The following is a 15,029-nucleotide window of genomic DNA, read 5'->3' as shown; positions in this document are numbered from 1 at the left end:
GTTAAACTGCCTCAGAGTGTTTCAGTCGGAAACATCTTAATTAGAAACCCTAAACTTGTCCACCACATCTTCATACCATGTACCTGCATCCCATCAAATCAATGTGCCATAAAGGAAACTGAAAAGTTAAAGTTTTCGGATCATGACAGCTTCATAAAAAGAGGTTATAATTTTTTGGTTTCATTAATTACAGTAATTTTAATTCCTAATAATAATTCCTAATCCGAGTACCTGTATGTAGAAATATATATAGCATATGTAGTAGCATCGCTTATTTAATATTGTATTGCTATTAAGCTGTACAATAAGATATCTAAATAGGCTTATTTACAATGTATGCACTTTACTGTACATGACATCAAACAAGTGCTGACTTTCAAAGACTCCTTTTAGACAAATCACCTGAAAACTGTTTTGAACATCTAGTGGCATTACCTAAGAATGTCACAGGCCTTTGTTTAACATGTTGTTATGTTGTTAAATGTTCTATATTGTAAAATATTATCTTTTGATATTCCTTCAATTGTAAACAGCTGTTTGAAGATAATTAAGTTATGCATAGGTAACACCTGTTGCTCAGGCATGTTTATTAAAAAAGCTGAATTAACTGTATACTTCTGAACTATTATAAAGTATTAGAGCATATGTTCAGGAAATAAAAAGAAACATTTTCATATAAGTATTCAAGCAGTATTATATTTCATGATGAATTTAAATTATTCCCTTGGATAGTTCAAGTTTAAGTTCAAGTTCAATATTTATTATCATATACTCATAAACCGCATATATCAGTAATGAAATTATTTGTGCTCAATTTCCGTTCAACTTAGAAAATAAATAAATTAAATACTGGAGAATGGAGAAAAAGAGCAGAAAACATAGAAAAATAAAAAATAAAAATTGTAGTGCAAAAAGATATTTCAAGGACAGTTCAGCATCCTGATGGCATGTGGGTAAAAACTATCCCTGTATCTGCTGGTACGGGACCTTACGCTCTTGTATCGCCTTCCAGAAGGCAGGAGGGAGAAAAGACTGTGGCAGGGATGACTAGGGTCAGAAATGATCCGCTTGGCCTTTCTCCTGCAGCGCTGGCTCTAAAGGTCCTGAATGGATGGTAATGCAGTCCTTGTAATACGCTGTGCAGATTTGACCACTCTTTGTAGTGTCTTCCTGTCCTGGGCAGTGCTGTTGCCAAACCATGTTGTAATGCCACCAGTCAGTATGCTCTCAATGGATGTATTGTACAAAACAATTATAATAAATGAATAAATAAAATAAGAAAGTGGCATGGATAGGGACGTCGTAGTCTGCAGTGTCTCTTCACCATTCTGCTGAGCGGGATCTAACAGCCAGCAGCATGGATAGATACTTCATGGTCTTAAGTATAACTTTAACATCAAGCTTGATGTTAAATGTTTCTTGTTTTTTAGAACTCTGTTTGTTCTACGTTGTTTCAGGTAATATAAGCCTTTTAGGCAGATACGTATAGGCCTCTCGTTAATCAAATATTTTCCAGTGTCTTACTTTTAAATGCTAAGTGAGTTTTTTAATGTATATACTCTTAATGCACATATATTCACTGACTATTAATTCTAAAATGTTGTATTTATTTTATTGTATTTATTGTATAACATGTCAAGAGAAAAAAATACATAAAATATTTTTGACAAACAGAATTAAGACTCTAAATGAATTGTCACGTTAATTACAGTACAGATCAGTGATCATGTCTCCAGGTGTGGGGTGGACTGATCATGTCTCCAGGTGTGGGGTGGACTGATCATGTCTCCAGGTGTGGGGTGGACTTCCCTTCTTGTCCCTGAGGAGCAGCAGGAGGGAGAGCCCACAGCAGTACACCAAGCTCTTCACTATCATCACAGTGTAAACCAGAGAGGCCAGGTTCACACTGCACATGGACTGCAACAGTTCTGGAAAGGAAACAAAACAATGATACCATACATTGACCCTTACTGACAAATCATTATATTTCTCGTAAGGCAACATAAGGGACATACAGATTAATGTGATGGTGATCATGGATTTCATACCCTTTTAGTAAGATTTATTAAGAAACAAAAGCACTTGAAATGTACTGGTAAAAAATTATTCAATAAATAGTATTCTAACATATTTTTAATTTTTACTAGCCATGAAATAAAAGCCAATAGCAGTTACATCAATCCATCTAAGCATAATTATTACGTGAAAAAGATGTGCTATTAAAATACAGACATACAAAAATAATTATGCATTGACTATTAATAAACAGTTTACAAGGTATAGTAAATGTGTCTTACCATCACGGACGAGGACGGCAGGAGAGACGTGTGTATGATTCTGGGGTGGACAGGTTGGTGCAGATGCAGCCGTGGTAAAAGAAGATTCCTCTGAGACAGATGTGCCAGAACATTATTATAATTCTGTGACAGATAGCTGTGCAGATAGAAAGTAATTTGAGAACAAAAAAATATACATTTAATTGGAACGGATGAATATTTTTAGGTGAGTCTATTTTTTGTGTTATTAACTTTAGAGACTTCAAAATAGCTACATAAATGGAATGAAGAGAAACCTTTTTTGTGTATTTTTGGAATGTCTTCAACATTGGACACTTCATGCTTTACAGTACAGCTGTACTTTTTTGTTTTTGCCTCTTGGTTCTTGATGATGATCACACTAGTCACTCTCCCGTCCTCCCTCTGCTCCAGCTCTTCTCTCTCTGCTTCAGGCACCTCCACCAACCGGCCGTCTTCTCTCTCCATCTTCCATGAAAACCTCACCAAGTCTGGGAACATGTCACTGGCCCGACACAGCACGATGGTCCTCCCATTGCGTTGATGTGTAAATGCTGGGTAGATGGTCACTTTCGGTGATTTGACTTCATTATCTAATAAATAAATACAATTGTGGGTGTAAACATTTTCATTAGGAATTGATGACATTTAATTTAAAGAACAATGTGATTTTATACTACAATAGGTACATTCTCAAAAAGTATGGACATTTTATTATGACAAACAGCTCAATCCTGAACTTTCAGTTATGGTAGTTGAAATAGTTATCTAGATGCCAGTCACTAAAGTTATGATAATGTCATAGCGAACATATAAATGTAATTGTTATTTATTAATTAATGCAACAACCATAATATACTCAAGGGTATGTGTTATGATTGAAACTATTGTAGTTGAGAGAAAGAAACTTGCATTAAAACAGAAATGAGATCTTACCTGTCACAATGAGTCTTGTACCTGAGCCAAATACCATCACCTTGTTCTCCACAGTGACATACATGATGTCAAAAAGTCTGCATGGCAAGCTTGGTTGTAGCTGCTGAAGTGGCCAAACAGGGTCCAAGGATGACGGGCTGGATGAAGAAAGAGGGTTGGGTGGGGACCAATCAAGCTCTGCCTGGAATGACCACAAGCAACAGAAACGTTACAAGTGAAGCTTATTCACAGTCAGTAGGAGGTAGAACCATTCTCTGTGTAGATGGTACAGATCCTGTACATACAATCAAGCCTTTACAAGGAGCCAGTATGAAATACAATCCTCCATCTATTGTGGTTCTCACAGTTCCTCTTTAGCCCTGACGTTATGGCACATTATAGGAAGACTACAGGAACCACCCTGCTACTGTATGTGTGAAATATTCAGGTAACTTTCTGAGAATGTTCCTCTCCTGTGCAGTTTGTAGGTTTTAGCACCCACCTAGCTGACAAGGTCCATCATTTCCAGACAGACAGAGGATGCACTGAACAGTCTGATAGCAGATGGGTGTGGTAAGAAAGACCTCTGCAATCATTTACACACCATAATGTCTCCCCAGTAACAAAGTGGGGGAATGTGTGACGTGTCATCTCATTAATATTGCTTCCGTCCTCATATTCCCATTCCAGGGATTGACCTAGGGTCCTCTCATTCACACACACAACAACAACCTTTCAGAAACACTGCTTTAGCCAGTTATGGTACCAACAAGCTAGATATGTGTGACACATGCAGTGAATTGTAATTCCACAGAATTCCATTTAAATTAGTTGGTTCTCACCAAACCGTGCAACAGGCAAAATGTCAATGAATTTAGGTATTGTTGCAAATCTGAATAAATACAAAGTATCCTGCCTCCACACTTGCAAGTCCCCTTTCCACCATAGTTACTCTTCCTGTGAAGCTAACTATAGGACTTCCCCCACTGATAATCAATAAACACTTCTGCTTGAAATGTTCATCCCTACTGCATTTCCCAAACAGTTGGCAGCAGTAGCAAAGTGCCTGTAAAGAGAGTTATTGTCACAGGATGTGCAATGTCGTCTGCACTGTGATAATCCGAGTAGGCACAATAGTAGGTAGCAGAGTCTTATCTTTAAATTAACAATCTTTAGAGCGTAGTTATTTCCTGCTTTTTCTACTGAGACCTGGTCAAATCCAGGCTCGGTGATCCAATTTTTATTCTTTTTTTGCATTTCCGGTGTTCTCAGATCTTTGGTTGCAATAATCGCGACCCTTTTTAAAGGCTCTCCGTCTTTCTGACTGTACCACTGCACGTAGCTCGAAGGAACATTTTGAGATTCACAATCAATGAGAACCATTTTGTCGGGAGTTTTTATCAGGACAGCCTTCTGCTTCAGCTCTGAAGCTTCTGATGCTACAGGTTTGCACAAAAGAAGCAGTAAGATATTGTAAGAACCACTGAAACTGTCTAGAAGTCTTGTAACTACATTTCAGCAGTAACAGCTAATACTATCTATTCATCTGACCAGTGCACCATATAGTCCAATAGCACCAGCGTGAAATCTCACGTTCAATTTATGTTTCCTCAACATACATTCTCCATTGACAAAGCTTACATTATCTATATATTCCATTATATGTGTGTTTACTTACCCAGATAAAGACAGGTGAGAGTTATGAGAACTGAGGACATGATTGATCATAGACAGTCTGTTCACACTGACTACAACTCTGACTTGTGGTGCTCTCAGGTCTTTGAGGCCAAGAGGGAGTGACAAGGAGATGATGCTGGCTGGGTGCATGAGGCCTTGTGACCTGCCTCTGAATCAGCATGTTTCTACTGGATTTAAGTACATTCATTTACTGTTCATGACAACCAAAACTTCAGTTCATTTTAACATACCTAGTTTCAAGTTTCATGTTCACAGTAATCTCCAATTCTGATGTAATAGAACGAGTTGAACACAATCCAGAGAAGCATGTTCCTTTATATTCCTAAATGGATTAGACCCTATTTCTTGAATGTTACTAAGTGGTTGTAAAACAAAATTTTTTAATAAATGTTAAAACGCACAAGGTAAGTGTATGAGTTTGTGTGTGTCTACATGTTTCCATTTGAGAAAACAAGTCTGCACATTGCTAGATTTGTAAGTTGTTGCGCCCCCTTGTGGCTCAGATGGGGCAGAGATAGTGTGAGAGGAAAACTGATCTGTGAATTGCTCCTCATTTGTAGCGTGACAATGTATTTTTAAATGTATCTCTCCTCACAGCATGAACCTTTTTCTCTCTTCCCTAGGAGTATGGTGCCTCCCTCAGAAGAGATCCCTCCACTCTGACTGAGGGGTGGAGAGGGGTGTACATAAAGTACAAACTCATCAACACATGGACTGAACTCTAACACATGGAATGTTCTTTATCAACTTTGAGTTGTGGTTAAAATTGAGATTCCATGTTTTATAAATGCTGAATTCCATATTGGTCAGAACCAAGATCAGATATCAATATGATGACTTGTCTGTATATAATTTCTTCTTGTCTCTAAATATATAGAAGTATTTGACATTTGAATTGGTTGCTTTATATTAAGTTCACTAAAGTATTGTGTGTACTTGTTGCTGGTGATAATCAACAAGAGCGCCATCACCGAAGTGTCCAGTTGTCGTCGTAGCTGACGTTGTTGTTTGTTCCCTGCCCAGACCCCATGGGCGATGCCTACCCGGTGCCCCGTCCCCCTCAACAGAAGCCCCCCCAGCTGTCTGCCAGAGAGAGGAGGAGGCTGGCCATCAACACCAAATTGTACAAAGTAACTTCACATATCTATCTATGTTGGAAATGTAGAGAGAATTCATGATACTAATACAAGTTTCTTTCAACTAGTGCAAAATTTAGACTGGTACAGAGTTTGGTCCTTAAGTAGAGAGTCTAAATCTCTCTCTGTGGTTCAGGACAGGGAGGCTGCAAGATTACATAATCCTTATTCTAGTTCTAGCTACGTAACCAAGGTAATGTATACTTCTGAAGTAGCCTGCTCCGTGGCAGGATAAAAGTCAAGCTAAATTAAGATGTGTTGCAAATGATTTCTAACAGGCAGAAACAGAATCTCAATCTTACGTAATTCCGTCTAGTAAATTCCTGCGCGCAAAGCACTTAAGTCGGTGTTCGGAAACTTCAGGGCAGACTTTTTGAACTGCAGACATGAAAGAATTTACGTGTTTTTTCATCCCCAAAGAATGTATTAATTTAAATAAACAAGTTAAGAAATAATGCCACTTTAACAGTTTTCAAAAGCCATTAGTTAATTTACATAAAATTAGGCCTTAGAAACTAAGCAGAGCGTCTGGACAAGTTACAATAAATTATGGCGTATCTTTTTTTTGACAACCCTGTGGTGAAGGTGCTCAGATTATACAAAGAGCGTTTATCCCACCAGCCCCAAGGGTCTTCAGAGACAGAAGTAATGCTTCCATGATCAGTGTCTGTGGAAGAGGTATAGGTTCAGCAGGCTCAGCATAGTTTATCTAGATAGATTTTATTGTCATTCTTAATATATAGATATATATATATATAGAAAACACTTTAGCAACTCTTAAGGGTGGCAATTAACACATAAGAGCATCCTATCATCCTTAGTAGAAAGTAGTAAAAAGGAGATTAGTAGACTATAATAGTAGAAAGGAGGGTAGTAGACTGCAGTCTATGTAGGTAGGCCTAGACTATGTAGACTGCTGGAATTACTCACAAAAAAGCAAACTCACTGCAGCCAAGCCTTGACACTGTTCAGTCTGTCTGCATCTCTGTGTGTCTTTGCATGTGGGACATTCTTGAACAGGGTTGGTGACTTCAAAAGGTTTAGCAAAGGCAACTATGCCAGGAAATATGAAGGTTATGACTTTCTCCAAAACAGTACCTGAATATTATCATCAGTTTTCCAGGTCATCTTGAAACACAAAGAATCAAGGATACTTTTTATTCAATTGTATAAAGTATTTTCATTGTTTAAAGTAGCCTATATGTTGAAAAGCCTCTATATTACTTCATCCTCTCCTTCAAGCTTCCCCAATGTTATAGGTGCAATATTGTTGCCATGGGTGTATTCAGGCCCACTGGAAGACTCAGGGGATGACTGCCTGGTGCCCCCAGGGTTGAAAAAAACGTTGTTCAAGCCCTTCAAACGGCCACAGTCTGCTACTGTCCAAGCCCTTCAAACGGCCACAGTCTGCTACTGTCCAAGCCCTTCAAACGGCCACAGTCTTCTACTGTCCAAGCCCTTCAAACGGCCACAGTCTGCTACTGTCCAAGCCCTTCAAACGGCCAGTCTGTTACTGTCCAAGCCCTTCAAACGGCCACAGTCTGCTACTGTCCAAGCCCTTCAAACGGCCACAGTCTGCTACTGTCCAAGCCCTTCAAACGGCCACAGTCTTCTACTGTCCAAGCCCTTCAAACGGCCACAGTCTGCTACTGTCCAAGCCCTTCAAACGGCCAGTCTGTTACTGTCCAAGCCCTTCAAACGGACACAGTCTGCTACTGTCCAAGCCCTTCAAACGTCCACAGTCTGCTACTGTCCAAGCCCTTCAAACGACCACAGTCTGCTACTGTCCAAGCCCTTCAAACGGCCACAGTCTGCTACCGTCCAAGCCCTTCAAACAGCCACAGTCTGCTACTGTCCAAGCCCTTCAAACGGCAACAGTCTGCTACTGTCCAAGCCCTTCAAACAGACACAGTCTGCTACTGTCCAAGCCCTTCAAACAGACAGTCTGCTACTGTCCAAGCCCTTCAAACAGCCACAGTCTGCCACAGTCTAAGGAGTCAGGTGGCTGAGCGGTTATGGAATTGGGCTAGTAATCAGAAGGTTGCTGGTTCGATCCCCAAATGACGGTGTGTGTGTGGGTAAGGCACTTCACCCTACTTGCCTCGGGGGAATGTCCCTGTACTTCGCTCTGGATAAGTGCGTCAGCTAAATGACTAAAAAATGTAAATGTATAAGCCTGGATATGTGGAGGCAGACTATGTTAATTGGAAATATGGGGCAGCTGGCCATACACTGTCAGCCAGAATAGTAATAATTGTATTTGGATTAAATATGCATGCGTTATATAATAATGATATATTCTGAGTCACGCTGAGCAATTTTAAATGACAGTTCTGCCAAGCAAAGTGTGCTACAGTTGGGGTCACCTTCTGATCGGAAAGTCTGTGAAATAGTTATTTCAGTTAATCCCCATTTTAGTCATTGTTATCTTTCCACTTATGCTTTATAAGGGAGTTGGAGTACTCAAATTCTGTTTATAAAAAATTAACATTACAGGACGTACGATTAAGACGATTTGACTAGGAAAACATTTGTCTATTCGTTTAAACAGTGAGGTGGCTCTTAAAAGAGCCTTTGTGGGTTTAGAGATCACATGATCACGGACGTCTAAGCGCGCTCTCCGCGGATGCGGCGGGCCAGCTGGATGTCCTTGGGCATGATGGTGACCCTCTTGGCGTGGATGGCGCACAGGTTGGTGTCCTCGAACAGACCGACCAGGTAAGCCTCGCTGGCCTCCTGCAGAGCCATCACAGCGGAGCTCTGGAAACGCAGGTCGGTCTTGAAATCCTGGGCGATTTCCCTCACCAGGCGCTGGAACGGCAGCTTGCGGATGAGCAGCTCGGTGGACTTCTGGTAACGACGGATCTCTCTCAGAGCCACAGTCCCGGGCCTGTAACGATGGGGCTTCTTCACGCCACCGGTGGCTGGCGCACTCTTACGAGCGGCCTTGGTGGCGAGCTGCTTCCTCGGGGCTTTGCCACCGGTAGATTTACGAGCTGTCTGCTTGGTTCTTGCCATGATACTTGTCTTTTTGTCGACGAGTTTGAAGTAAGTCTTGGGAGAAAGGATAAGGAAGTATATATGGTCGGCTTGTCGTCCGCTGATTGGACTTCTCTCCCGAGCAGACTGTGTGCACGCTGGGTTAGGGTTAGGGTTAGGCAACTATGTGCCTAACTATGTTAGGCAACTAAGCAACTATGTGCACGCTGCTAATAGCAGAAGCACAATTTATGTGCAGCCAGTGGCGGAGCCAGGGAATTTCCATTGGGGTGGCCAGGATGGGGCCAGTGATAATTTTTGGGTGGCAAGCATGTGTCTCACCAGGCGATGCAGAGCTATTTTAGACACATATAGGAAACATCTCAACATTATTCGGAATTCAGGTGAAAAAAAAGAATACACTTATTCTGTATTCATACTTGCACTTTCAACCTGACCTGTATATGAATAGACACACTTTAAGCCAATTGTAAATAAGATAACATCATATCAAGCTGTACTATATGTGAGTCTCTATACTGTATACCTGGAGGTCCATTTAAGTTGCTGCTCTCTGGGGGCTCCTCATCCTCACTCTCTGCCTGTTTTTTCTCCATCTCATCCTCATTCTTTGCCTTAGCTGTCTTCTTTCCACTTGCCCTGAAGAAGGACGCTATGTCTGCCTTCTTCCTCTTCATTATTTTTCCCTCTTTAATGACACCTATCCAAAATGCATACTGTATATACCTGACACAATCATAACACGTTCTGGCAACGTAGTTATCAAATACAGCATAGCATATAGCAATTTTAACAGTTTACTATGTTCTCCTCCGATCTAGCTTGCTTCTAAACTTCGCAAAATAGATAGTCATGGGTGGGATAGTCACAGTTATTAGAAGACAAAAACAACATCCATTATGATATCATACCTTTCTGTTTTGCGTTTCTTCACTTAGCCGCAGGTGCCGGTCGAAGCGTCAGGTGGTAACAGGCATTCTCAGGCCATGCTTGAGCCGTTTAATTCAAATACAGGATGTGTGCGCGCTGCGCGTGGCTAAAGGGTCCGACAGTGTACTAGCGGTGCGAGAAAGGTTCCGCATTTTTCCACAGCCGTCAAAACTTTTAACCGCTCTGATGTGGTGCTTGGGGTGGCCAATGGGGTGGCCGAGATTCTACGGGGGGTGGCCGTGGCCACCCCCGGCCACCCCCTGGCTCCGCCATTGTGTGCAGCGCTACAGTTACACGAAGCACTTTCACAAATAAAAGTCTCATGCAACGATTATTTCTCAAATTAGCTAGCTGTATCATACATTTTCTTCATCTGTCATATGGTTTTCTCGCTAGACTATGCCAAATGGGAAATGCCATTGCAACGGGTTCATTTGCTCTTTGTATCTTATGATCGATTTGTGGCGGACTCGTAACAAGTATCACTTCTACCTCTGGTACGGGCTGGCTACTTTGTTGTCATATTGGACGTCCCTGAGATTTAGCTCATGTTTGAGACCAAGGTAATTTAAGTTGCAACAGAAGTGGCCTGTAATAAAGTTCCAAAGACTCCCACGCTACAAATGTACTGAGCGTGATGAAACACCATCATGCATGTGAAAGTGTTTGGTACAGGGGCACAACATGGACATGCGCTTTTCAGGAGAGGTGGGTGTCTCTTAAAAGAGCCTTTTTTGTGATACGGACACAGACACGGACGAAGATTTACTTCTTCTTAGGCGCTGCTTTCTTTGCCTTGGCCGCCTTGGGCTTGGCGGCTTTGGGCTTCGCTGCCTTAGCTGCCTTCTTGGGGGTCTTGGCCACTGTTTTCTTGGGTGTTGCGGGCTTCTTCGCCTTCTTGGCTGCCGCGGGCTTCTTAACCTTCTTGGGTGACTTCTTGGCAGCCGCGGGCTTCTTCGCAACCACCTTCTTGGGCTTCTTGGCAGCAACGGGTTTCTTGGCGACTGACTTTTTGACTTTCGGAGCGGCGACCTTCTTAACGGGCTTCTTTGCCTTGGCCTCCGCCTCCTTGTTGATCTTAAAAGAGCCAGAAGCGCCTGTTCCTTTGGTCTGGACCAAGGTTCCTTTGGTGACGAGGCTCTTCACTGCGTTCTTGACGCGGGAGTTGTTCTTCTCTACGTCGTAGCCGCCGGCCGCCAGGGCTTTCTTGACCGCTGCCAGGGACACGCCGCTTCTCTCCTTGGAAGCGGACACCGCCTTGACGATCAGCTCGCCAACGCTGGGTCCAGCTTTCTTGGGCTTGGCTGCCGCCTTCTTCTTGGGTGCCTTGGCTGGAGCGGGAGCTGGAGCGACTTCGATAGTTAATGGAGGTAACTCCAGTTCTATGAGTGGAGCGGAGCCCCATAGGGGAGCTCTGCTCCTATTGGTTTACCCGCTGCCTAGTGCAGCTAATGACTGAAGATCAAAATATACACACACCTGTCACTCACACAGGTGCCCTATATAAGGGGGTGACAGCCGTCACTCATCCTCCCAAAAGTATTAATACAGGCGGGTTGAATAAGTCGAGCTGGGCCTGCAGCCCTATGGGGCTCCGCTCCACTCATAGAACTGGAGTTACCTCCATTAACTATCGTTCTATTTCGTGGAGCTCCGCCCCATAGGGGAGCTCTGCTCCTATTGGTTTAGGCGGAGCGAGCGAGGCCAGATATACCCCCAGCGAGACTAGATCTAAAAGACACATAATCTCACAAGGCACCTGATTTGGATGTAAATCGGGAGGACAGACCCTGTGTATTATTTACATCAGCAGGTCTGTCCTCCCGATTTACATCCAAATCAGGTGAACGGTGTAGGAATTACAACACATTTGATATGTGGCCCCCCCTTTTTTAAGGGACCAAAAGTAATTGGACAATTGGCTGCTCAGCTGTTCCATGGCCAGGTGTATGTTATTCCCTCATAAAGGGAGTTCGTTATTTCATTGACAAGGAGCAGATACAAGGTCTAGAGTTCATTTCAAGTATGGTATTTGTGTTTGGAATCTGTTGCTGTCAACTCTCAATATGAAGTCCAAAGAGCTGTCACCATCAGTGAAGCAAGCCATCGTTAGGCTGAAAAATCAAAACAAACCTATCAGAGAGATAGCAAAAACATTAGGTGTGGCCAAATCAACTGTTTGGTACATTCTTAAAAAGAAAGAACGCACTGGTGAGCTCAGCAACACCAAAAGACCCGGAAGACCACGGAAAACTGAGGTGGATGACAGAAGAATTCTTTCCCTGGTGAAGAAAAACCCCTTCACAACAGTTGGCCAGATCAAGAACACTCTCCAGGAGGTAGGTGTATCTGTGTCAAAGTCAACAATTAAGAGAAGACTTCACCAGAGTAAATACAGAGGGTTCACCACAAGATGTAAACCATTGGTGAGTCTCAAAAACAGGAAGACAGTTCTGGAACAACATCCTATGGACAGATGAGACCAAGATCAACTTGTACCAGAATGATGGGAAGAGAAGAGTATGGAGAAGGGAAGGAACTGCTCATGATCCAAAGCATACCACCTCATCAGTGAAGCATGGTGGAGGTAGTGTTATGGCGTGGGCATGTATGGCTGCCAATGGAACTGGTTCCCTTGTATTTATCGATGATGTGACTGCTGACAAAAGCAGTAGGATGAATTCTGAAGTGTTTCTGGCAATATTATGTGCTCAGATTCAGCCAAATGCTTCAGAACTCATAGGACGGTGCTTCACAGTGCAGATGGACAATGACCCGAAGCATACTGCGAAAGCAACCAGAGTTTTTTTAAGGCAAAGAAGTGGAATGTTCTGCAATGGCCAAGTCAATCACCTGACCTAAATCCAATTGAGCATGCATTTCATTTGCTAAAAACAAAACTGAAGGGGAAAATGCCCCAAGAACAAGCAGGAACTGAAGACAGTTGCAGTAGAGGCCTGGCAGAGCATCACCAGGGACGAAACCCAGCATCTGGTGATGTCTATGGGTTCCAGACTTCAGGATGTCATTGACTGCAAAGGATTTGCAACCAAGTATTAAAAGTGACAATTAGATTTATGATTATGTTAGTTTGTCCAATTATTTTTGGTCCCTTAAAAAGGGGGGGGCACATATAAAATGTGTTGTAATTCCTACACCGTTCACCTGATTTGGATGTAAATACCCAGAAATTAAAGCTGAAAGTCTGCACTTAAAGCACATCTTGATTGTTTCATTTCAAATCCATTGTGGTGGTATACAGAGCCAAAATGATGATAATTGTGTCAATGTCCAAATATTTATGGACCTGACTAAGTATGTATTTCATAATTAAGCATTTTTCTACTTTCTCTTTATTTCGTAGTTTCACTCCGTTTCAATGTTGTCAGCTTGACTAATAGTCAATAAAGGAGCAAGAAGGCTCATTTTCCTGGCTCTTGAAAAAGGAGTTTGGCTCGCTGTTGAATCTATGTTGACGCTAGGAAGCACAACAAGTAGAGAGAACAGTACAGATATTTGTCTCCATTCGCGCCTTTCCACAGGACGCTGAAGTTGCGCGCCCGATGACATTGCAGCAACGTGATGAACTACAGCTGCAAAAGTGGTTACTAATAAAAAGCCATTGTATGCACGTATTGAATATTTACATACAATGAATGAATGATCTGATACGAAAATGTATCGATAATTTATATCTAATTCACTTGTCCATATTAACGTAGGCTACACAGGCACATACTGTAGACAACGTCAAGATTGTTGAGGAATCGAGATGTTACTATTGTATTGTGCTTAAGATATTGAAACACTACTGTCGTATTTGTTTGGTTTGCAGAATATACGCTTTCGGCTGTAAAGAGTAGACTAACCTGTCCCCGTTCAGAGGTCAGGAGTTGGTTCATATAAAATACAGGAAGACATTTTAAAGGAAACGTGATGGACCTTTCTCAATTTTAGAGAGCAGTGGGTGGCTCTTAAAAGAGCCTTTGGGGTGAATTTGAAGGAGCCCGTTTACTTGGAGCTGGTGTACTTGGTCACGGCCTTGGTACCCTCGGACACGGCGTGTTTGGCCAGCTCACCGGGGAGCAGTAGGCGGACGGCGGTCTGGATCTCCCTGGAGGTGATGGTTGAACGCTTGTTGTAATGAGCCAGGCGAGACGACTCTCCGGCTATACGTTCGAAAATATCGTTGACGAAGGAATTCATGATTCCCATGGCCTTGGAGGAGATACCGGTGTCAGGGTGGACCTGCTTCAGTACCTTGTACACGTAGATGGCGTAGCTCTCCTTCCTAGACTTTCTGCGCTTCTTGCCGCTCTTTGCGGCGGTCTTGGAAACTGCTTTCTTAGAGCCCTTTTTGGGCGCGGGCTTTGCTGGCTCAGGCATTGTCAGGTATCGGTACTTCTCAGACACGAATGATGAGGGCTGACTGGTTACCCGGTATATATAGCAGGAGACATGCTAATTTTGAGGCACGCCTCCTGCTAGTCGCTGCACTCAGCTGGAATGTGATTTTCGCGAGAGCTACTGAAATCTACTGCGCGTGCGTGGGATTTACCGACCCCCCTTTCCCTTCAGTAATCATAATCTACAGTTATTATGATAACTGAAAGGAAATATTAGAAACCTTTTTACACTGAAAAATCCTCAGCCAATCATCTTCATCAATCATTAATGTCACAGCGGAAATGTTTGCTGTATGCTTGCTTGGAGGAGATGGGGATACTCAAAACTAGGAAGTTGCGCCGAACTCCCTCAGCAGTTTACCGCGTAGTTTAACCAGAAACACATTTATAGATGCCATAGCCCAAGTAGCCTATAAACAGTTGAAAATTGAACTACAGTTCAAATTGAACGAAAGTATTTCAGCAATTGTCAGTATTTTGGGTACTCTATTAGCCTAAAATGGCTTACTAGACTGGTATTGAATCGAAGTTCAAATGCGCAAAACACTGCGGACGAAATTATTGTGTTGTTCATTGTGCTTTCTTCATCGAGGATACATTTTAGACATACAATTCATTTCACAAGGCTCCACTAAATTTAGACACCGAAC

At 42.4% G+C, this 15,029-nt stretch overlaps 4 protein-coding genes and 1 long non-coding RNA gene across 7 annotated transcripts in view; 1 reads left to right on the top strand and 4 right to left on the bottom strand.

The window, feature by feature from the left end:
* LOC134021879 (uncharacterized) overlaps positions 1 to 15,029 on the top strand; it is a 317,808-nt gene that overhangs the window by 281,084 nt on the left and 21,695 nt on the right. The window lies entirely within an intron of this gene.
* On the bottom strand, positions 1,597 to 5,000 carry LOC134021853 (uncharacterized). 3 transcript variants are annotated; one of them, XM_062462929.1, is made up of 5 exons: positions 4,888 to 5,000; positions 3,231 to 3,405; positions 2,573 to 2,887; positions 2,298 to 2,387; positions 1,597 to 1,928 (listed from the first exon to the last, which is right to left on the bottom strand). In XM_062462929.1, exons 2-5 carry the CDS (start codon positions 3,292 to 3,294, stop codon positions 1,753 to 1,755), a joined length of 645 nt encoding a protein of 214 aa, XP_062318913.1. In that variant the 5' UTR covers positions 3,295 to 3,405; positions 4,888 to 5,000; the 3' UTR covers positions 1,597 to 1,752. The 3 variants fall into 3 exon arrangements, with proteins under 3 accessions (XP_062318913.1, XP_062318914.1, XP_062318915.1); XM_062462930.1 differs by having other exon boundaries at positions 3,231 to 3,411; positions 4,888 to 4,964; XM_062462931.1 differs by lacking the exon at positions 2,298 to 2,387.
* Positions 8,651 to 9,099, bottom strand: LOC134021872 (histone H3). The gene has a single exon (XM_062462949.1). It carries the CDS (start codon positions 9,059 to 9,061, stop codon positions 8,651 to 8,653), a length of 411 nt encoding a protein of 136 aa, XP_062318933.1. The 5' UTR covers positions 9,062 to 9,099.
* Positions 10,732 to 11,502, bottom strand: LOC134022712 (histone H1-like). Its single transcript, XM_062464463.1, has 2 exons — positions 11,499 to 11,502; positions 10,732 to 11,355 (listed from the first exon to the last, which is right to left on the bottom strand). Exons 1-2 carry the CDS (start codon positions 11,500 to 11,502, stop codon positions 10,739 to 10,741), a joined length of 621 nt encoding a protein of 206 aa, XP_062320447.1. The 3' UTR covers positions 10,732 to 10,738.
* LOC134021877 (histone H2B-like) lies at positions 13,758 to 14,370 on the bottom strand. The gene has a single exon (XM_062462963.1). The coding sequence runs from the start codon at positions 14,357 to 14,359 to the stop codon at positions 13,985 to 13,987; it is 375 nt and encodes a 124-aa protein (XP_062318947.1). The 5' UTR covers positions 14,360 to 14,370; the 3' UTR covers positions 13,758 to 13,984.

The sequence above is a fragment of the Osmerus eperlanus genome, chromosome 6, assembly GCF_963692335.1.
Source record: "Osmerus eperlanus chromosome 6, fOsmEpe2.1, whole genome shotgun sequence".
NCBI lineage: Eukaryota > Metazoa > Chordata > Actinopteri > Osmeriformes > Osmeridae > Osmerus > Osmerus eperlanus.
The sequence above is the reverse complement of the archived record's forward strand: the minus strand, read 5'-3'. Positions and strand labels throughout refer to the sequence as shown.

Bases quoted from the DNA above. Each gene is read 5' to 3' on its own strand.
- LOC134021853 (XM_062462929.1), bottom strand. From the start codon at position 3,294: ATGTATGTCACTGTGGAGAACAAGGTGATGGTATTTGGCTCAGGTACA. The intron at 2,388-2,572 runs GTTTCTCTTCAT...CATCTGTCTCAG, and splicing joins TCCAAAAATACACAAAAAAG to AGGAATCTTCTTTTACCACG. The intron at 1,929-2,297 runs GTAAGACACATT...TTTCCTTTCCAG, and splicing joins TGCCGTCCTCGTCCGTGATG to AACTGTTGCAGTCCATGTGC.
- LOC134021872 (XM_062462949.1), bottom strand. From the start codon at position 9,061: ATGGCAAGAACCAAGCAGACAGCTCGTAAATCTACCGGTGGCAAAGCC.
- LOC134021877 (XM_062462963.1), bottom strand. From the start codon at position 14,359: ATGCCTGAGCCAGCAAAGCCCGCGCCCAAAAAGGGCTCTAAGAAAGCA.